Source organism: Microcebus murinus, chromosome 19 (genome assembly GCF_040939455.1).
Source record: "Microcebus murinus isolate Inina chromosome 19, M.murinus_Inina_mat1.0, whole genome shotgun sequence".
In the NCBI taxonomy this organism is placed as follows: domain Eukaryota; kingdom Metazoa; phylum Chordata; class Mammalia; order Primates; family Cheirogaleidae; genus Microcebus; species Microcebus murinus.
The window spans coordinates 1,308,484-1,329,380 of NC_134122.1; the positions used below are offsets into that span (position 1 = coordinate 1,308,484).

The 20,897-nt window shown below is 49.0% G+C and overlaps 1 protein-coding gene across 7 annotated transcripts; it reads left to right on the forward strand.

Annotated features, from left to right (window-relative positions):
* Positions 1-280: 280 nt before the first annotated feature.
* JPT2 (Jupiter microtubule associated homolog 2) lies at positions 281-17,643 on the forward strand. 7 transcript variants are annotated; one of them, XM_075994940.1, is made up of 6 exons: positions 321-398; positions 964-1,068; positions 6,761-6,909; positions 9,131-9,273; positions 14,033-14,081; positions 15,011-17,643. In XM_075994940.1, exons 2-6 carry the CDS (start codon positions 1,031-1,033, stop codon positions 15,172-15,174), a joined length of 543 nt encoding a protein of 180 aa, XP_075851055.1. In that variant the 5' UTR covers positions 321-398; positions 964-1,030; the 3' UTR covers positions 15,175-17,643. The 7 variants fall into 7 exon arrangements, with proteins under 7 accessions (XP_075851053.1, XP_075851055.1, XP_075851059.1 ...); XM_075994944.1 differs by lacking the exon at positions 964-1,068 and adding an exon at positions 1,513-1,609 and having other exon boundaries at positions 349-398; XM_075994941.1 differs by having other exon boundaries at positions 382-398; positions 975-1,068.
* The last annotated feature ends 3,254 nt before the right edge of the window (positions 17,644-20,897 follow it).

Below are 20,897 nucleotides of genomic sequence, written 5' to 3' on the forward strand. Positions count from 1 at the left end.
CCTGCAGGGGCCGTGCGCGCAGGTGCTGCCCTCGGTCGGCAGTCCCACCGCGCCCCCCAAGTCCCCATTTCCGCCCCGTTCCTCGGCCTCCAGCCTGCTGCCCAATGCCAGCGCCCAATGCTCTGAGTGACGCCTTTTCTCACCAGTCGGCGGCGGGCGCGGCGCCGGCCTTTCCAAGCCTTCCACTCACTGGGTGCAAGCGCGAAGGGCGGGGTCCGCGAGGCGATAGGCTGCGGAAGCGAGATTGGCGTCGCGGCGCCCAATGGGCGTGGGAGGGCGGGCTCCGATACCTGCGCGGGGCGCGGCGGGAATCGCGGCGCGGCGGGCAGAGGGCGGCGCCGGGCGGCGGACGACATGTTCCAGGGCCCGGAGAGCGAGGGCGGCCGCGCGGGTTCCCGGTGAGGCTCGGGGCGGGCGTGGGGCGCGGGGCCGGCGAGGGTGCGGCCACGTGGCGGGCGGCGGAGCGGGGCGGGCCGGCCCGGGCGGCGGGCAGGGCGAGCTCACAGAGGCCCCGGGCCGCGCCTCAGCCCTTCCCTCGGCGTGCGTGGCCGGCCCGGCGGGGCGTTCCGGGACCCCGACCGCAAGGGGCGGCCCTCGAGTCCCTCCACTCCGTGCGGCCGGGCCTGGGCGCGGAGGGCGCGCGGGGTCTGGGGACAAAGCTGTGAGGGGATGGCGGGTCGCGCGGCCTGCGCCCGTGTGTGCCTGTGTGTGTACGTGTGCATGTGCCTGTGTTGGCGTGTGCCTGTGTGTGTACGTGTGCATGTGCCCGTGTTTGCATGTGCGTACGTGTGCCTGTGCCTGCGCCCATATGTGCCTGTGTGTGCTTGTGTGTATGTGTGCCCGCGCTCATGTGTGCCTGTGTGTGCTTGTGCGTGTGCCCGTGCTCGCGTGTGCATGTGTGCCTGTCTGCACGTGTCTGCGTGCCTGTACGTATGTGTGTGCCGGTGGCTGTGTCCGGGCAAGTCCACTTCCAGTGGGAAAGTACTGAGATGTCCTGGGAAGAAGATGACAGCCATCAGTGCTCAAGCAAATGATCACCTCCTTTAGTCTTCACCGCAGCCTGTGCAGGTAGGTGCTGTTCTCTCCACTTAGCTACCGGAGGAGTCTAACACCCAGCAACACACAGTGCACTTTTTTTTTTTTTTTTTACATCTAAAGTGCTTTTTGGGTATTGGAAGTCACATAAATTAGAGTTGATGGAGCTGACGAGGTCTTTCGTGCCTCTTGGGCACCCAGCTTGCATTGTAAAGATTTGGGTCTTCAGATGCGTGAGATTTTTCTGTATTTTTCTGTGAGCCATTTCTGCGGCACAGCCTCTCTGGAAGTAAGAGAATGTGTGTGTGTGACACCTGTCAAGACAAATGCTAAATAGAATAAATGCTAAACACTTGTTCCCACTTGCTAAAAAACCCTTTTAATTTGGGGGAGTTAGGGCAGTATTCAGGAACACTAACCAAGTAGTTAACCATTAACCAATCTATGGAACAGTGACTGTTAATTACTCACCTCTAGGTCTGCGCTGATGTGGGACCAGGAGTTCATTATGTACTCAGGATGCACTGAGCACCTGCTGCCTGACAGCCAGAGCTGCGTACACCTGCACAGCCAGGCAAGGGCTGCGTTCCCAGGGGTGTCTCGGTTGCGTCCATTAAGTACATACCCTTTTTGTTTACACTGCCTGGGCTCGAGCCATCCTCCCACCTCAGTCTCCCCAGTAGCTGGGACTGCAGGCCGCCTGTTAACTGGCAGCCCAGTGGTTGAAGTTTATAAGCACCGCTGGGAACACTGACATTTTGCTGAATTTTTGAGTTCCAGAGTTAGCTGCAGAGGTAGTGCTCTAAAATAATATTTCACACCTCTGTGGGGGATTCGTTTTTAGACAGGGTGTTATGAAAAGGAGAAAAATCTTCCTTACAGGATGTTGAGGTAGGCAAACCAGTTTTTTCTTTCCCCCCAGAGATGAGGGTCTTGCTGTGTTCCCCAGGCTGGTCTAGAACTCCTGGCCTCAAGCATTTCTCCTGCCTCAGCCACCCAAAGTGCTAGGATTATAGGTGTTAGCCACCACACCTTGGTAAACCAGTCTTAACTGGATGATTAAATGTAATTGGAACCGTCTGCTTGGATTGTTAGAAGCTGCGTTTGCTGGCTGTCTTGACAGGATTGAGCAGCTAGGCTGGTGCCTTAAGATTGACACTTTATTTTGCTGTGAAGGGAGGATCAAGTGGTGGCTGCAGGTTACCCAGGCAGTTTTTCCCCCCTCAGAACATACATCTTCTGTTTTCTTTCTGAGGAATTATCTTGTGTTGAAGGGGTTTTGAACCATAAAAGCATTATGCTTTTAGCCACCATTAACCTAAGATCTTCCCTTAAGCTATAAAATTTCTATTTGTAAAGAATTTAATCTGGGTCTATTTCTCACTGGCCAGTCCCCAAAATCATTTCTGAAACTCACGGTCAAGCTGTGCGGTCAGGAGCAATTGGTCTGCTCGGCCTCTGTAGTCTACTTGAGTGCGTGTGGGGCTTTCCTTCTTGTCACAGGCCCCTTAGTTTGTCTTGTGTGTTTTTAATATCTTTACCGAAACAAATGGAAGGGATACTGCCAAAAACAGTATAGAAGACAGTTAGAAAGCACCCCCACATTGTGAAATTATCCCCAAATGGTGATGCCATCTTCTCCTCAGCCTTTGTATGCAGATGTCGCAATAAACTTCTTTTCGCCTTTAAAAAAAAAGAAAAAAGAAATTGTCCCCAAATGTCTGAGCTGGCCAGCTTTTCCCTCCTCTCCCCATAATCACTGTCCTAGTAGGGGCTGCGCATGGCCTGGAGAAGGCCACACTGCGCCATTGTTGTGGCTCTGTTTGTGCTGAAAGGTCTATTGAACTCTCAGTCCCATCGCTGTGAGCCCCCTTTGCGGCAGCCCTGCAGTTGGCACAGTGGCTGCCGGCTGTGAGACCTGAGGTGCCGTGGCCTTTGTGGTGGAGGTGGCCACCACCTGATCCCAGGTGGCCCGGCCTTTATGCACCACGATCCCTGCTAGTACATTCTGTGGTACTGCTTTTTTATTGTTTGCTTGTTTTCAAACAAAAATCCAGAAAAGTACACAGAACAACATTAAGTACTGTATTTCCACCACCCCAGATTAACATTTGGTTCTTTCAGGTAACTCACACTTACCTTCTGTGCCCCCATGGGATCCTTTCTGCATGGAGACCACACACTCAATTTGGGCATCACCTCTTCCAAACGTTGGTGTTCCAGTGACACTCAGTGTCCGTCACATCACTCACACGGGACACTGAAACCCCCTATGCGCAGATGTAGCTTTCCCATTAAACTTGCAACTCCTCCTGGGCGAGGACTTGCTCTTGTTCATCTGTCCTCAGGGTCTGTGCAGGTTGCCAGGGACAGGAGCTCAGGAAGTGCAAGAGTTGAATTGCAGCGAGGGTAAGAGGCAGAGGAGACCCCAGGAAAGCGTCCTGGCAGGCTTGAATCAAAGGCGTCTACCTGCAGTCTGATGTGACAGGTCGTAGGACCTTTTGGGGGTGTGAGAGGAGAGCCACGTTTCCCATAAATTAGTAAAGGGAGATCTGAACTCATGTTGGCACGAGACTTGAAGTTAAATTCTGTTCAGTTCTGAAGATTGCAGGTCTCTGTCCTCTTTTTCCAGAGAAGTGACTGGGGACCCGAGCGTGTTAGACTTGCTGCAGTTAGCCAAGAACGATACGGAATGCCAGAGCTGCGTGATCCGCAGATGGGTACAGAAGTCAGCTTGGCCTTCACAAAGTGCCTGAACTAAAATATGGTTGGCCCTTTCTTTTTTAAATTTTTATACTTTTTTTTGTTGTTGTTCTGCTTCAAGAATGACAAGGAATCTTGTTGGCTGTTTTTTATTTAAGCTTGGTTATTATTTTTTTTAAATGTTTTTTCTTGGCTGGGTGCAGTGGCTCACACCTGTAATCCCAGTGCTTTGGGAAGCCGAGGTGGGAAGATGATTTGAGGGCAGAAATTTGAGACCAGCCTGGTTAACATAGCTAGACCTCATCTCTACAAAAATTTTTAAAAAGTTAGCCAGGAGTGGTGGCGTATGCCTTAGTCCCAGCTACTCGGGAGGCTGAGGCTGGAGGATGGCTTGAGCCCAGGAGTTTGAGGTTGCAGTGATTGCACCACTGCACTCTAGCCTGGGTGACAGAGCAAGATCCTGTCTCTAAAAAAATAAAATATTTGTTCTCAAACTGAACTGATTTTCTTTTCCCTTCATCAAATCCTTAAGGAATTGCTAACTGCTGAACAGGCAGGTTTGGCACATCGGCCTCCCATCCTCCCCAGCAGACAGGGACTCTGGGCACCGATTCAGAGGCCTGCCAGTGCTCGCTTGGCTGCTGTGGTGTGGAGCGGCCAGCAGCGGGTCTGTGTTCAGGCTGAGCCTGGTGCATTGTCCACCCTTGTGAGGCAGACGAGTTCTTCACCTTCTGCAGTCCAGGAGATGTAAGAACTGCGTCCGCGTGAAACCACAGGGAGCAGTCAGCTCTCTAGCTCCTTTGAGGAAACAAACATTTCAATGTCCTGTTCTTTTTGCTAACTTTGAGCGGTCAGTGTTTGTATTGAGGCCTAACCTGAAGTCACAGCTTTTGTGTGGTGTTGAGCCCTGTGGTTTCCCGGATAGTTAGCCTTAGGGGGGTGCTTCCAGGACCTCCTGTAGCTACTGAGATCCACAGATGGTCAGGTGCCTCTTGTGAAATGTCATAGTATTTGCATATAACCTATGCACAAAAATGTCTGTGCATGTTCAGTAGAGACCCAAACGTTCGTTTTTTTCTTTTGTTTCTGTTTTTTGTCTGAGGTTGGTTGGATCTACGGATGTGGAAGCCACAGGCACGGAGGGCCAACTGTATTCTTAAATGTCTGGGACCACAGACAGTCCCACTGCTTAGGACTAGCGAAAGCATGGGCCACTTGCTCGTTTTAAAACTCAGTTTCAGTAGGCCTCTCTTGCTAAAGTGCATTTTAAAAATCTTTCCAGGAGGCCGGGTACGGTGGCTCACGCCTGTAATCCTAGCTCTCTGGGAGGCCGAGACGGGCGGATTGCTCAAGGTCAGGAGTTCGAAACCAGCCTGAGCAAGAGCTCAGCCCTTCTCTACTATAAATAGAAAGAAATTAATTGGCCAACTAATATATATAGAAAAAATTAGCCGGGCATGGGGGCGCGTGCCTGTAGTCCCAGCTACTCGGGAGGCTGAGGCAGGAGGATCGCTTGAGCCCAGGAGTTTGAGGTTGCTGTGAGCTAGGCTGATGCCACGGCACTCACTCTAGCCTGGGCAACAAGTGAGACTCTGTCTCAAAAAAAAAAAAAAAATCTTTCCAGGTTTTTTGAAAAAATGTGTATGAATGCAGCATTTCACCACTCTGCAACGTATACTGTGGGGGTAGAACTTTGTGGCAATTCCTTAGTTACTCAGTTTTTGCAATAAAAAGTGATTCAAGGTTCTGATCTTCTGCTTATTAAATATCCACTTCCAAATAGTGCATGACACTTTCCCAAAGACCAGAACTTCACTGTATTGCTGCCTGTGACTGAGCAGTGGGAACACTACGTTCGTCACAGGTGTTTAATTAAAATCAATATTTGTAGAGTGCCAGTGTATTTTGGGGTGACATCCGTATGTGTCAATCTGAACAGTGGTGCTAGTAGGTGTATTCTTTGACCTTCTCGGTACTTAGCTTCTGTCTGGTCACATCAGACTTCAGGACTGCGTAGATCCCCAGTACGCACTTGGGTTAATGTTGGTGGCACTTCCTGTGGTCTAGGCCAACACCATATAGCAACGTGAGCCATAGATGGAATTTAAGATTTTTCTAGTAGCCACATTTTAAAAAGTAATAAGAATCAGCAGTTAATTTTAATAGATTTCATCAACCTAATATATGCAAAACATGTGATCAGTAAAAAGACATGATTAAGGAGACACTTTGCCTCCACGTGCAGAGACGTGTATCTTGGTCCACACCTGCCACATCCGATTGCTCAGTGGCCTTGGCTCCGTGGTGCAGTGTGCAGGTCCAGGCCTGCGAGTCAGGCTTACTGGGCTGGGTGAGGGGTGAGTGGTGGGTGCCCCTCATTCTACAGACCTTCAAGAGAGGTGTTAGGGCATAGACTAGGCTCTAGATCCAGACTGCCTGCGTTTCAATCTTGGTTCTGCTATTTCCTGTGTGGCTTTTGGCAAATTACTTGATTTCTTTTTATCTCAGATTCATCATCTGTGAAAATAATCCCTGCCTTATGGGGTTGTTGTGGGATTAAGTGAATATAACATGCTTATAAAATCCTTAGAATAGTACCTAGCACAAGAGGTACAAGGTTTGTTAAGAGCAAGCACTTAACAAACATAAGCAGCAGTATTAAACACGTTCAATGTGTTTGTAGTATTAAACACCACTGTATAGTGATTAAAATTAGTATTAAACTGTACTGAATATGGCTCAATCTGCCTGTTTTAGGATAAGTTTAATTTATGAGAGATCATAATAATTTCAAAATACACAAATTTATAGAGATTTTTTTGGCATAAACAAGATACATAAAACTTTTAAGGAAATCCTAAGAGCACTAAAATACATTTGCCACATGGCCACGTGTAAACCAGTCATGCCAGTATTAAACAACTGTGTATGTGATTTCTGTGTAGACACTAGGAAAATGCTCTACCCCGTGACAGGCTTCCAGGCCAGCCCCCAGTGACATGTGTTTGCTCTGTCCTTGCAGGGCCATGAAGCCTCCGGGGGGAGAACCAAGCAATCTTTTTGGAAGTCCAGAAGAAGCTGTTCCTTCCAGCAGGCCTAACAGGATGGCGTCTAATATTTTTGGACCAACTGAAGAACCTCAGAACATACCGAAGAGGACCAACCCCCCAGGTGTGGGCCTTTGCTGACTCTTCGGCCTCCACCTACTTCATGTTCTTTTGAAGCTGTTTTCTACTTCTTTATACTGATCCTTCCAGATATTTTCTGGGACAGGTTATTGCTTGTCATCAGAGTTCTTCCAAAATGAAAGAAAGTTCTCACGATTTTCACTTTCTCTCTTAAAAGTGGCTTGAGCATGCTCGAATACCCCATTAGTTCAGCACATGCTGGTTGGGTCGGGCCCTGAGGGTACGAGACAGGTGGTGGGATTCTAGTTCCTGTCAGGGAGGCTCTTCCACGTGTCCTGTGGACCCCTTGAGAGTCCTACAATGGCATGCAAATTATTGTGCATTTAAACGTTCTTTGGTCTCGTTTTTTTTTTTTTGAGACAGTCTCACTGTGTTGCCCAGGCTAGAGTGAGTGCCATGGCGTCAGCCTAGCACACAGCAACCTCAGACTCCTGGGCTCAAGTAATCTTTCTGCCTCAGCCTCCCGAGTAGCTGGGACTACAGGCATGTGCCACCGTGCCTGGCTAATTTTTTTTTCTATTTTAGTTGTTTGGCTAATTTCTTTCTATTTATAATCGAGATGGGATCTCGCTCTTGCATAGTCTGGTATGGAACTCCTGAGCTCAAGCAATCCTCCCACCTCGGCTTCCCAGAGTGCTAGGATTATAGGCGTGAGCCACCGCGCCCGGCCTAAACGTTGTTCTTTGGGAGAGAGACTGTTTTTAATCACATTGTCAGTGGGATTGAAACTCTAAAAAGGAAGAACTGATCTAGGACACACATATATATAGTCTTAAGAACTTATCCCACCTTCTAGTGGTTACGGTGAGAGACTCTGAAAAAGGTTTCTCTTGGCTGATGGACTGTGCAGCTGAGTGTACAGTGACAGTACCTGGGCGGCCTTGCCCTGTCCGGGTCCACTGGGGAAAGTGCGGTTTGTTCCATCCTTGCGGGATTTGAGCAGCCACACGCTGGAGTCAGTATGTCAGACAGATGATCAGTCAAGCAGGACCAGAGCTGGGGCTACTTCCTGCCTCACCCCGGTTCTGGGTGCAAACATTTCTTGAGCAAATGTAGAGGAATAAGGCAATAGACTCAAGCTAGATTTTTGTCTGGTGGTTTTTTTGGTTGTAGTTATAGCAGAGGAGTGAGTGGTTTCCATCCTTATTGCATCCACGTCATGATTTTAGGGCTGGGTGGTCAGCCGGGCACGTCCTTTGCGTCAGTGGGGGCAGAACAGCACGTTGCCTGCAGGGTAGAGTCCAACCCGAGGCACTTCAGGTGTGTGAGCCAGTTCCTCTGAGCCTGGCGCAGCAGAGTGTGCTCCAGAGCTGTCCTGGGAGTGCACCAGGCCATGACGGAACGATGCCCACCTCCCTTTAGTGTGACGCTCTGTGGCAAGTCTGTGCATGGTGCTTTTTCAGAGATGATCAGCTGGTATCTGAGTAGCCATCCTCTTGTGTGCGCATTTATGTTTTACACCCAAGCCTTAGTTACTTACCTACTTTAGAAGCACATTTTCATTATGGCTTATCAAGTCACTTAGAGTTGGCAGCAGAGATGTTACCTGTCTCTAACTGGCTGACACGTAGTTGTCTCCCGCAGTTACAGCCAGAATGGGGTCAGAAGAATGACAAGTAAACACTAGGTTCCAGGTTCCCGGTTTCCCTGGAATGGGCGTGTTATTAGGATCAGAGCTGTCTGTGTGACCTAGACATTTAGCCTACTAAAGAAGCCTTCATGGGTTTAGTGAAGAAGATGCTTCACAGGAAAGCATGGTTAGGAAATTATAGCAGGAAAAGTGCTGTTTCATGCCACCTTCCCTCTAGAGGCCAGTCCAGGTCAGCTCTGTTCCAGACACCAAGGCTCTAGCAGGCCCCGGGTGAAGGCTGGGGTTTGACGGGGAAGGCTCTAGCAGGCCCCGGGTGAAGGCTGGGGTTTGACGGGGAAGGCTCTCGCAGGCCCCAGGTGAAGGCTGGGGTTTGACGGGGAAGGCTCTCGCAGGCCCCGGGTGAAGGCTGGGGTTTGACGGGGAAGGCTCTAGCAGGCCCTGGGTGAAGGCTGGGGTTTGACGGGGCCCTTTAGGAGTTAGCGTCTGATCGTCCTGCCCTGTTGGTCTGGGGCCCAAGGCTGGCACTAAGGTGTCATTGAGAGAGGTGACGGATGTGTGGGGAAGGGTCAGACGGATGTTCCAAGTGCTCAGTGTTCTGCAATTGCTCCTGCAGGTGGGAAAGGAAGTGGTATCTTCGACGAATCGGCTCCCGTGCAGACCCGGCAGCATCTCAACCCCCCTGGTGGGAAGACCAGTGACATTTTTGGCTCCCCAATCACCGCCACTTCCCGCTTGGCACACCCAAACAAACCCAAGGTATGGACTACATTCAGGTGGCAGACATGGAAGAGAAACATGTAAGCCAAGTCTCTTTAAAAAGGCTCTGAGCCAGGTGTGGCATGTTGGTGGGTGATGACGTTGCTTTTCCTGGGAGCAGTCATTAGTCACTGAGTTGGGAACCTCTCCTGAGTCACCCGAGAAACATCCAGCCTGGTGCTGACGGAAGCCCTGGAGGAGGCAGTTCCACACACAGGCTGTGGCTGCTGCCGGGGGAGTGACACAGCTAAGCGTTCTCGAGGAATCGGACCCTCTCGAATTTTTCCCTATTCTTGTTTCATTTTGGAAGAGAAAAATGATGGGCCCCCCCCCCCCCCATTTGTTGGGTTTTTGTGACAGGGTCTTGCTCTGTTGCCCAGGCTGGAGTACAGTGGTGCAGTCACTGCTCACTGCAGTCTTGAACTCCTGGACTCAAGTGATCCTCCTGCCTCAGCCTCCCACAGTGCTGGGATCACAGGCTGAGCCGCAGCACCTGGCCAGGAATGGTTTTTGGTGGGAATCGTCCCACACGGTGATGAAATCCTCGTGCTTGTTATCTGTGCTGGTTCGTGGTGCTTGGCTGACATGTAGTTGGCGCCTCTGAACCAGTGAAGGCACCCTCAGAATGATACCAGCAGAGTCTGCGCTTACAACACTGACTCCGAACCCACAGGAAGTAGAATGCCGAAGCAATGTGGCTTTGGATGTGGCCTTAGGGAGTACTGCTCAGACCTGTGGCCTCAGGGCCAAAGGGAGGGCTCCACTGAGGCCAGTCCTGGCTTCCCTGAGGACCAGAGCCTGCACCTCCCCTGCTTGGATGTTGTTTGCCTGAGTGGTAGCAGAACATTTCTAGGGTTTACTACATCCAGACTCATAATAGAGGCCAGGATCTTTATTGACATAGTTATTAGCAATATTCTCAACTTATTTATTTGCTTTTCCACCTTTATTGTGATTAGAAGGTACAATCTCCTCCCTAAAACAGAAAATTCTTAACTACTGCTGGAGCTGCTTAAGCCTAGAAAATTGCTGAACTTTTGTTGGTTCACACGCCAGGCCAGAAGGTGGCCCGTGGCAGAGTTGAAACGGAAACTTGAAAAGAACCAACACAAGGAGAGAACAAGAGTGGATGCGGGAGCAGCACCCAGTCTGGATTGCCCCACGACTCCGCTGCGCGGGCACCTCCGCAGTGGCGTCTCTTTCCAGTCTGGTCTCCTGGGAACCAGGCAGGAGCCTCTCTGGTGTTACTAGACCGTTATGTTTGAGTTATTTTAAAAGAGCATTTCTTTGGAAAGTACTTTTAGGGCCTCTGCTGCAGGCTGAACCTTGGCTAGACTGGAAATGGCCTAAAGTCAGCAATTCCTCACTAGGAGAGGGGCTTGAATCAGCCGAACACAGGGCGAGATGCCTCCTGCGGCGACTCACAGGTTCCAGCGAACATGGATTGGGCAGAGGACTGTGCGCCCTTAGTACGACTCGGTGTAGAACAAGCAGAAACAGAAGAGAGCTTCCTTGATTTTTAATAAACATAAAGGTCTTTTGATCTAGGACCACTGTTCATCCCCAGCATCACTGGAGAAATGGCCAATTCCGGGTCAAGGTCAGGCAAAGTGAGCCTGGAGCATCTTGCAGTGCCAGAATTCCAGAAGCTGCGCAGGCTGCTGGAGCGGCTCCTGGACTCTTACCACCACGTGAAGAGGGCCCACAGGCCAGAAGTGGGGCTGTTTGATCCTTAACAAGTACAGTTATTGCAATGATTTGGAATTCATGGGTTCATAATGGCACTAAAAATCATCTAATTTGTGACCTTTGGAGAATGCCATAGGACCCATTTGTGCAGCTGGAGGAGGACATAGTAGAGGTCCTGGCCAGTGTTTCCTGCCTGACCCGTATGGCAGGACAGCAGCTGTTAAGGGAAAGTTCCCTTTCGGACAAGTACTCCTGGCAGTAAATGAAGACACAGTGACGAAATTAGAATATCACCATTTTGCAAACTTGTAGTAAAATTGTGGATCTAGACAGTGATCATCAGTGGCTGTTACATCCCAAAATGCCACGGGCCTGGTAATGAGTCCCTCAAGGACCACCTTTGACATTGTCTCGTCAAAAAAATCAAACCTAGATCAGACCAAACCCCATGTTACACCAGAGTGATGTGACGTGCAGGAAGTTGCAAGGCAGACTGCGGTGGCCGTCCTGGAGATTGAGGGGAGACTTACTGCAATCCCTACCAAAGTCTCAAGAGTTTTTTTCATAAATGGAAAATCCCATCCTAAAATTCATATGGAATCTCAAGGGACCCCAAATAACCACAACAATCTTGAGAAGGAAAACGTTGGAGGCTCTTATTTCCTGATTTCAAATCTTACACAAAGCAAATTAAAACAACATGGTACTGGTATAAGGACAGACATACAGATTGGTAGATAGAATTGAGAACTGAGAAATAAACCCTCCCAATTATACCTCTTTATTCAAGCAATTTTTCCACAAGGGTGCCGAGATCATCCAGTGGGAACAGAGCAGTCTCTTCAGCAAACGGTGCTGGGAAGATTGCGTGTGCACGTGCAGGAAGATAAGAGTTGGACCCTTACACCCTACGTAAGGATGAACTCAAAATGGACCAAAAACGTAACGTTAAGAGCTAAAACTATAAAATTCTTAGGAGAAAATATAGAGACAAATCATCATGAATTTGTCCTTGGCAATGGAGTTTTAGATAAGACACCAAAAACACAGGCAACAAAATTAAAAGTAAATAGATTGGACTTCATTAATGTTAAAAACTGTACATCAAAGGACACTATTAAGACTGAAATGCTGGGCGCAGTGGCTCACACCTGTAGTCCCAGCACTCTGGGAAGCTGAGGCGGGAGGGTCACTTGAGCCCAGGAGTGTGAGGTTGCAGTGAGCGACAATGATACCACTGCACTCCAGCCTGGGCAACAGAAACCCTGTCTCCAAAAAATAAAAATAAAAAAATGTGGGGAGTGGTGAAAAGACAACCCACAGGATGGAAGAAAATATTTGCAAATCACATATCTGATGAGGGTTTCCTGTCTGGAATGTATAAAGAATGATGCCTGGGACTCAACAAAAGAACAGACAGCCCAGTTCAAACGTGGCAGTGGATTTGAATAGACATTTCTCCGGTGCAGATACACAAGTGGCCAATAAGTGTGTGAAGAGATGCACATCCCCCATCAGTCATTGGGGAAACGTATATCAAAAACCACCATGAAGCTGGACGTTGTGATTTGCCCACCAGCAGTCCCAGCCACTCAGGAGGCGCAAAGAGGAGGATCCCTTGAGCCCAGGAGCTCGAGGCCGCAGTGAGCTGTGATCATACCACCGTACTCCAGCCTGGGCGACAGAACGAGACCCCATTTCTTAAAAAACACAACTAGAAAAACCATGATGAGATACCACTTCACACCTACCAGAACGGCAGTGATGTAAAATGGAAAACAAGTGTTGACAAGGATGGCGCTCCCCTACGTTGCCGTCGGGGATGTAAAATGCTGTAGCTGCTGTGGAGAACAGTTTGTGGTTCTTCAGAAGTTAAACCTAGAGTTACCCTGTGCTCCAGCAATGCCACTCTTAAGTGTGCGCCCAAAAGATTTGAAAAAGAGGATTGAAACAGATACTTGCACACCTGTTTTCATAGCAAAATATTCATAAGAGCCCAAGGTGGAAACACCCCAAGTATCCATCAGCGGATGAATGGGCAACAACAGGTGGTCTATCCATACAGTAGAATATCACTCAACCATGAAAAGGAATGGAGCGTTGACACGTGCTACGTCATGGACCAACCTTAAAAACATAATGCTGATGTTTAAAATTTGGCATTGATATCAATATTTACAGTTTCGAGAATTTTTTTTTAAGGACTTTTTAAGAGCCACTTCTTTTTTTTTTTTTTTTTTTTTTTTTTTTGAGACAGAGTCTCACTTTGTTGTCCAGGCTAGAGTGAGTGCCGTGGCGTCAGCCTAGCTCACAGCAACCTCCAACTCCTGGGCTCGAGCGATCCTTCTGCCTCAGCCTCCCGAGTAGCTGGGACTACAGGCATGCGCCACCATGCCCAGCTAATTTTTTTATATATATATATCAGTTGGCCAATTAATTTCTTTCTATTTATAGTAGAGACGGGGTCTCGCTCTTGCTCAGGCTGGTTTTGAACTCCTGACCTTGAGCAATCCGCCCGCCTCGGCTTCCCAAGAGCTAGGATTACAGGCGTGAGCCACCGCGCCCGGCCTAAGAGCCACTTCTTGAACTGTCTATGGATAAATGAGATATCTGGGATTTGCTTCAGAATAATCCCATACAAGGATTGGGAGGCCTGAAGTTGGGAGAACAGTGTGGCCAAGACAAGGGTGGCATGAGTTGGTGTCACTGTGCCCGTACAGAGGGTTATGCGGGGTTCACGGTATTACTCTGTCTATTCTGTTTATGGTTGAAATTGTCCACAATAAGGATATTTTTTAAAAGTTAAAAAGTCAGCCAGGTGTGTTGGCACACAGGGGTGATCCCAGCTATTCGGGAGGCCAAGGTGGAAGGATCACTTGAGCCCAGGAGCTCAAGGCTGCAGGGAGCTGTGATCGCACCACTGCACTCCAGCCTGGGTGACGGAGCAAGATCCTGTCTCTAGAAAAACTCAAAAGTTAAAGTCATTCACATCCTGGTTTTCACTGTCCAGTTGAATAAGGGTGGAAAAGTTCTGACCAGACTGCTGACCTGCTGGTTTGCCTCGTTGCAGGATCACGTTTTCTTACGTGAAGGAGAAGAACCAACATCAGACCTTAAAGGTGAGCTGCTGTCTCCTGCCCCTTCTTTCTGAGTGGCCTCATTCTGGACGGCTACGGGTGCGTCCCCAGGGACCGACCGGAAGGCTGCGTTTCTCTGCTCCTTCCAGGCTGGCTGCTGTGCTCGCTGCTGAGAGGATTTGGCATTTGAAGCAGCTCGGGGTAGAAAAGGTTTCCTTTCCTTGTTGCTCATGAGCCCGGGCCTGAGACCAAGGTGGTGTCTTCCTAGCACCGATCTGTGTAGCGGAGGGCTGGGACCCCCCCACCCTTCATGAACTTGCGGCCAGTGGTAGAGCTGGCAGAGCTAATTCAGGAGAGGGATGCAGGAGAGCTGGGACGTGGGAAGGAGGGACGCAGGGCGGGATGGGGGCGGGACGTGGCTTCTCCGTGGTCAGTCGCCCAGGAGCCACTCTGTGGTCGGGTTGGAGGTCAGACTTCAGCTCTCACCGTGGTTCTCCAGGCTGACCCTGGGCAGATTCCTGTCTTCGGGTCACCATTTCCCTAAACTGATGACCAAGACACGCAGGAGTTGATTCTTCCTCCAGAAAGTCCAGAGCAGTGGTGACAGGAAGCCCGGCCTCCGCCTTGTTGAGACGCGCTCCCCCCTTTCCATGCGCACCTGGGGAGTTTGCGTTTTATACTTGCAGTGGAAGAAATAGGAGTGGACTCTAACAAGAATATAAAGAAACAGCTAACTGATTTAGGAAGAAACCAAAGCGTGTTCTCCGTGGCGAGCTCTAGTGTCACGCCCACGTCAAGAGCTGCGCCTGCTGAGTGCCGCCGGCTGGCGTGGTGCAGGGCGGAAAGCCCGCTCCTCCCTCTCCCCGTAACAGTATGAATTCCTCCCGAGTTGCTCTGAGACTCTTTCTCGTGGCACGCCTGGCAGGGGGACAGGTTGCTCTAACAGGTGCTGTGCTCACTTTGCCCTACAGCTGCGGCGAGCATCCTACCCGGAGGAGAGCCAGGTGCCAGGGAAGCGGAGCACGTGCCCACCGCCAAGGTCGACAGCCACGAGCCCAGGCTGGGGCCGAGGCCTCGCTCGCACAACAAAGTCCTGAACCCCCCAGGAGGCAAATCCAGCATTTCCTTCTACTAGAACAGTGACTGCCTGACCGTAGCCAGACGAGAGTCAGGAGTTGGTGTAGCAAATACTGTCGTTTCCTTTAGCCCGAGCGAGCTGGGGGGAAGGGGGTTAGTCGTGAGCAGGAGGCTGGTGGCTCGGGGTCTCCACTGACGTCACGAGAGGACGACGCCTTCCAGACTGCGGGAGACACGCCTGCGTCTGCGTGGGGATAAACTGCGGTTCCCTGGTTTTCACTCAGTCCTAGTCCCGACGTGAGAGGGACTCTACGGTGGGCCAGGGCTGGGAGGTAGCACGGGGCCGCGGGAGGCTTGGCAAGGCGCGGCGTCCTGTGCCAGCCGATGGGACACCTGGGAAGGACGGAGAGGACACAAAACAGCCCGTCCTCTACGTAAAACAGCCCGTCCTCTACGTGCAGACACTGACGAGGTGCTGGGGGTGTCTGGACGACCCCTCAGATCCTGACGCCAGGTGCCCTCACCACGCTCCCCACCCCAAGGCCACCCTGCCGAGCCCCAGCGTCTCCTGTCTGTTTTAGCCCCAGTTTTTTGTTTTGTTTTGTTTGTTTGTTTTTTTGCAGTCTTTTCTTAAAACAGCTTGGTTGCTTCTCCCTGGCAGCTTTAAAAAAACCAAAAAGTTGTCCTCAGTCTTCTGTTTTGTGGAAGGTTTTACACCCTAATCCTCTGAGCTGCCCAGTTTCTACCGCCCAGAGCCCCAGCCCGTCTCCCGCAGGGATCTGCCCTCTCCTGCAAGGGACGGCCTTGGTCCTTCACCTGCCAGTTTTGCTTGTGAATTGTTCCTTTTCTTCTCATCAGCCTTAAGTCCAGGCCTTTGTTCTTCTCCAGGGACATGGACAGTTGCCTCCTAAGCCAGGGTTCTTCCATAAGTGTGCCCCACTGACCTTCTTAGGACCTGAAAACCACTCGGACGTGTCCAAGTGAGGGGCTTATTTAGCTTCTCCCATGTCTTGCATGGGGAAAATATGAAAATACAATAGTATTTAGGTGCTTGAGAACCCTGGATTCTTTAATACCTGAAAAGCTATTTTTAAACAGCAGCTTTACATAAATGATTATTGATTCTGCTCTGTTCCTGACACCTTCCCAGAAAAAAGTCACTTGCTCAGGTTCACCAAAGAGGAACAAAACCTGCTTACACCACCCTGTGAAGCTTTGCAGAACCTCTGGACCATGGTCACAGTCGTCTGGAAGAGATTGGAGACCTGAGCCCAGGAGGTGAGGTAGTTTAGCAGCAGTCACGGCTGTTCATTTCCCTTGCCCTTGCCGGCTAAGGCAGTGGGCCAGCAGGAGTGGCGCTGCTCAGCTCTCAGGCAAAAGTCCCTCCTGTTCACCCCTGAAGGGCCGCAGTTTCAGTCCCCTGCTTCCCTTGGGCGGCCATCTGTCTGCATAGAAGAACGTCTGGGTGGTAGTAGCTATTGCTCTGAGTGCCTACAAAGCTAACGCCTGGTGCTAGAAACATCATCATGATTAGAGTTTATTAATAGAAAAGCAACAACTTAGCCTCATGCTGGCCTACCTGCTTGAGTGCCTGCAGGAACTGCCTGCCAGGCTCACTTCCTGTTCCCGGCACATGGAGGCATCTGCATGAGGCTTTGTCAACCAAAGACAGCCCCCCCCCTTCAGACTTTGGAGCCAAGAAACAGTCATTCCATGTGACTCTGTCACACTTCAAATGGTTTGTGGTTCAGCCATTTATAAGAGTTGTTAGGAATTCAGAGCTTTGCCATTTAAAAACGTCATAAATGGTAGTATACTTTTAAAACCCAAATACACTAATTTGTTTTACTTAAAAGGAAATAGTCTAATGGTAGAAATGAACGACCACTTACAACTCTTTCTAATGAGAAAATGGTTTGTGAATCCACATTGTGTTGCCTAGAACAAACCTGACCTTGCTGTGCTGGCCCTGCCCCTCCCTTGAACCCTGCTGTCAGCCAGGTGCGGGAGCTCTATGGTCCTGCCCACTGGCAGGCACTTCCGGTGGAGAAGGGAGAAGCCAGGGATGAGAAAGAACGCCTTGGGGAGTAAGAAAATCAACCGTGAACCAGAGCAAAGGCCCCTGGGCAGCAGTGACAGAACTCACCTCACTCTTTTCCCATCTTTCCCACCTTTCCTGAGGCTTCAGGGCTGGGCTGAGTTCTGGGTAGGCTGGGCGAGGGAGCCCCACTGTGGTTGCTGTTTGCATTTGGAAGGTGTTCTATACATTGGGGACTGCCTGTACTTGGAAGATTAAAAACTTTAGCATCCTGTTTTCAACCTCTAAGCTGCATTGATAAATTACTACTCTGTATTTTGATTAAGCCTTAAAACTTTTAAGTGCATTTGGTGCCAACATTTTTCTAGTGCTGTATCTAAACAAAAAATCCTATACTCATATCTCAGTGTAATTTTGATAGGAACATTTTTGTTATTTTTACAAGGCAGAATCGGGTATAACTGTTGAATTAAACTTAGCAATCACATACTCAAAGTCTTTGCCTGTTTTGTATGTGCATGTCTCCTCCTGGGTTCATTCTCCAAACAAAATGCCTGAACTCTGCCCTTTTCCCTACTGCTTTTCATTGGTCAAGGGGTTTGCCATTTTTGGAGAGTGTGTGTTTTGGTTTGTTTTTTCATTTAGCCAAAGGATGCCCAAATTAATCTACTCAAAGCTTTGAGCAGAATTAGTGGGGAATACAGCAGTATTTTCAGTTTCTGTCTCTAAATGTAATGATTATTTTTTTTCATATACCATTTGTTCTAAAGGTGTTTTTAAGATGTTTAACCTGCCTCTAACTTGGCTTTGAAACTAGTGACAATCCTTGCAGTGAGTGAGTGAGGTAACTGAGAGCTTCTCAGATCGAAGTCCTGTCTCTATTTTTCTATGTTCCTCAAACTTCATGTCCTTGTGTGTATCACGTGATTCGGGGTGATGAAACTTCTCAGATTACCTGCCTGCAGAGCTCCCTCTAGGAGGCTCCACACCACTCTGCCTGCTGGATCTAGGCTTCAGATGAAGAAAACCAACGTGGGTTACCTGAAACGCCATCTTTACTGTTCCACACGTGTGTTCTGAGTGTAGAGCACGTTCCAGGGGCTGGGCTGGGCTGGGCTCTGACAGTGCCACGTTACCTATTTTTTTTTTTTTTTTTTTTTTGAGACAGAGTCTCACTTTGTTGTCCAGGCTAGAGTGAGTGCCATGGCGTCAGCCTAGCTCACAGCAACCTCAAACTCCTGGGCTCGAGTGATCCTTCTGCCTCAGCCTCCCGAGTAGCTGGGACTACAGGCATGTGCCACTATGCCCGGCTAATTTTTATATATATATATATATATATATATATATATATATATCAGTTGGCCAATTAATTTCTTTCTGTTTATAGTAGAGACGGGGTCTCCTTCTTGCTCAGGCTGGTTTTGAACTCCTGACCTTGAGCAATCCGCCCACCTCGGCCTCCCAAGAGCTAGGATTACAGGCGTGAGCCACAGCGCCCGGCCTCACGTTACCTATTTGTAGCAGCTGCGCAAGCTGTAGGCAAGTGCTGAGATCTCAAGATGGTCACAACTCAGCTGTCCGGAGAGGCCAGGCAGTGGCCAGGTCTGGAATGACCACAGAGGCTCCATCCGTGTTAGGATGAAGGTGTGACGAACAGACCTCAGAGTCCCCCTTCAAGGCCCACAGCCTGTCTAGAAACACACTGGCTTCTTTGACAACCTGTAACTCGCTGTTACCTTTGTGGTGTGCCTCAGTGGTCAGATCCTGCAAGCATGTGTACATACCTCCCGTGTCAGTTGGTTCATTTCTTCTGAACTCATGACTCATGATCTTTTCTTACTCCTTCCCATCTTGGGGATCATTAATGAAGTGTTCCTATTTTATACGTGGCTACAGAGCACTATGTAAAGATGCCATCCTGGCTGGACCAATGGCAGTGGGTTACCAGAACTTACTAACATTAGTGTCATTGAAGTTGGTATACAACCCCCACTGCTAAATTCGACGGGCTAAATTAATTAAAGATGCCATCTAACATTCAACTCATGAAGAAAGGACAGGAACATTACAGGGACCTAGGTGACTTTTTAGCAGGTATTATAATGGGACAGATACTTAGAAATTGAAATAGAACTTTTGAAAATTGTGTGCCTATCTTGTAATTTAGGGTCTTAATGAGAAAAAGTTATATCCCAAATAATCTTTCCAAATCTGAAAGGAGATCTACTCTTCTACTAGAAGAAGTAAGTTCTATTCAGGTAGCTTCAACTTTAAGGAGCGGACCAGTTGTACTATCCAGCAAACATCAAGAATTATTCAGGCCGGATGTGGTGGCTCACGCCTGTAATCCTAGCACTCTAGGAGGCCGAGGAGGGTGGATTGCTCGAGCTCAGGAGTTCGAAACCAGCCTGAGCAAGAGCTCAGCCCTTCTCTACTATAAATAGAAAGAAATTAATTGGCCAACTAATATATATAGAAAAAAAATCAGCCGGGCATGGTGGCACACGCCTGTAGTCCCAGCTACTCGGGAGGCTGAGGCAGGAGGATTGCTTGAGCCCAGGAGTTTGAGGTTGCTGTGAGCTAGGCTGATGCCACGGCACTCACTCTAGCCTGGGCAACAAAGTGAGACTCTGTCTCAGAAAAAAAAAAAAAAAATTATTCAGCACGTCATCTCATTCATTCATTTTTTGTCATACCCAGGAAAGACCTGAGAATGTCATCTTGTTTAAATTTCCTTTTGTTTAACCAATTTCAAGTAACAAATCTGCCCCAGTCATGTTAGTGATAAACATTACTAACGTTGATGGCCAAGTCATCTCTCCCTGTGGCACTGAGGGTTGCTTCTGTTGTAGTGTGCTACAAAGTGAGTTCAAAGAGGTCAAATGACTGTAAAAGGCCTAAAACAAAAGCACCAAACTATTCCCCAGAATACAAGCTTGCTCTGTAGCTTGCTCACCAGGAAGAATTATGCATTGCATTTTAACAATATAAAATTTAACAATTGTACAGAACATTCATTGCATGTAATATTTGCTAGAGGTGGTGCTGTGTCTCTCACAGGTTCGCTCACATTCCTAATAGGTTTTAACATTTTAGGCTCAGTTTCGCAGGCTTGGAAATGGAGACTTGGGAAGATTAAGTCATTTAAGATCTAACCCCAGGCAATTTAAATCTGAGATTGAAACCTTAGACAGTTTGTCTCTCATTGGGGTGGGTGAGCATTTATACATCAAATAATGTTGCAAGGGGAAAATGTGAAAATACGATAGTATTTAGGGTGTCAGCTATAGGAGAGTTGTTTTGCTGCAGTCAGGTTAGGGTGAGAGGATCTGAACTGACCTGAAGGCATTTTAGTAGGTGAACAGCAGGGGTAAGAAACCATTCAATTAGCATTAAGCAGACCCAGATGGGTATGGGGTTGTTTTTTTAAAATTTTTTTAGAGGTGGGGTCTTGCTATGTGGTCCAGGCTGGTGTAAAGTGTCCATTCACAGGTGAGATCATAGTACCCTGAAGCCTCGAACTCCTGGGTTCAAGGGATCCTCCAGAGTAGCTGGGTGCACACCACACTCAGCTGCTGATGGATTTTTGAGCAGAATTCATACCACCTGTGTGTCCCCCAAAGTGAAGGTTCAAAGTCTGCAGTTCATGGTGTCCTCAGATGCCTAGTGAAAGAAAATGCAAGTCTTCTAAAGCAACTCTTTTTCCTTTTAAGAGACCAGGTCTTGTTCTGTCACCCAGGCTG

What these genes read in the sequence shown, in the direction of transcription:
- JPT2 (XM_075994938.1), top strand. Translation starts at nt 355, where the DNA reads ATGTTCCAGGGCCCGGAGAGCGAGGGCGGCCGCGCGGGTTCCCG. An exon ending in GGCGGCCGCGCGGGTTCCCG is followed by an intron (nt 399 to 6,760) that starts GTGAGGCTCGGG and finishes CTGTCCTTGCAG; the next exon opens with GGCCATGAAGCCTCCGGGGG. An exon ending in GAAGAGGACCAACCCCCCAG is followed by an intron (nt 6,910 to 9,130) that starts GTGTGGGCCTTT and finishes TTGCTCCTGCAG; the next exon opens with GTGGGAAAGGAAGTGGTATC.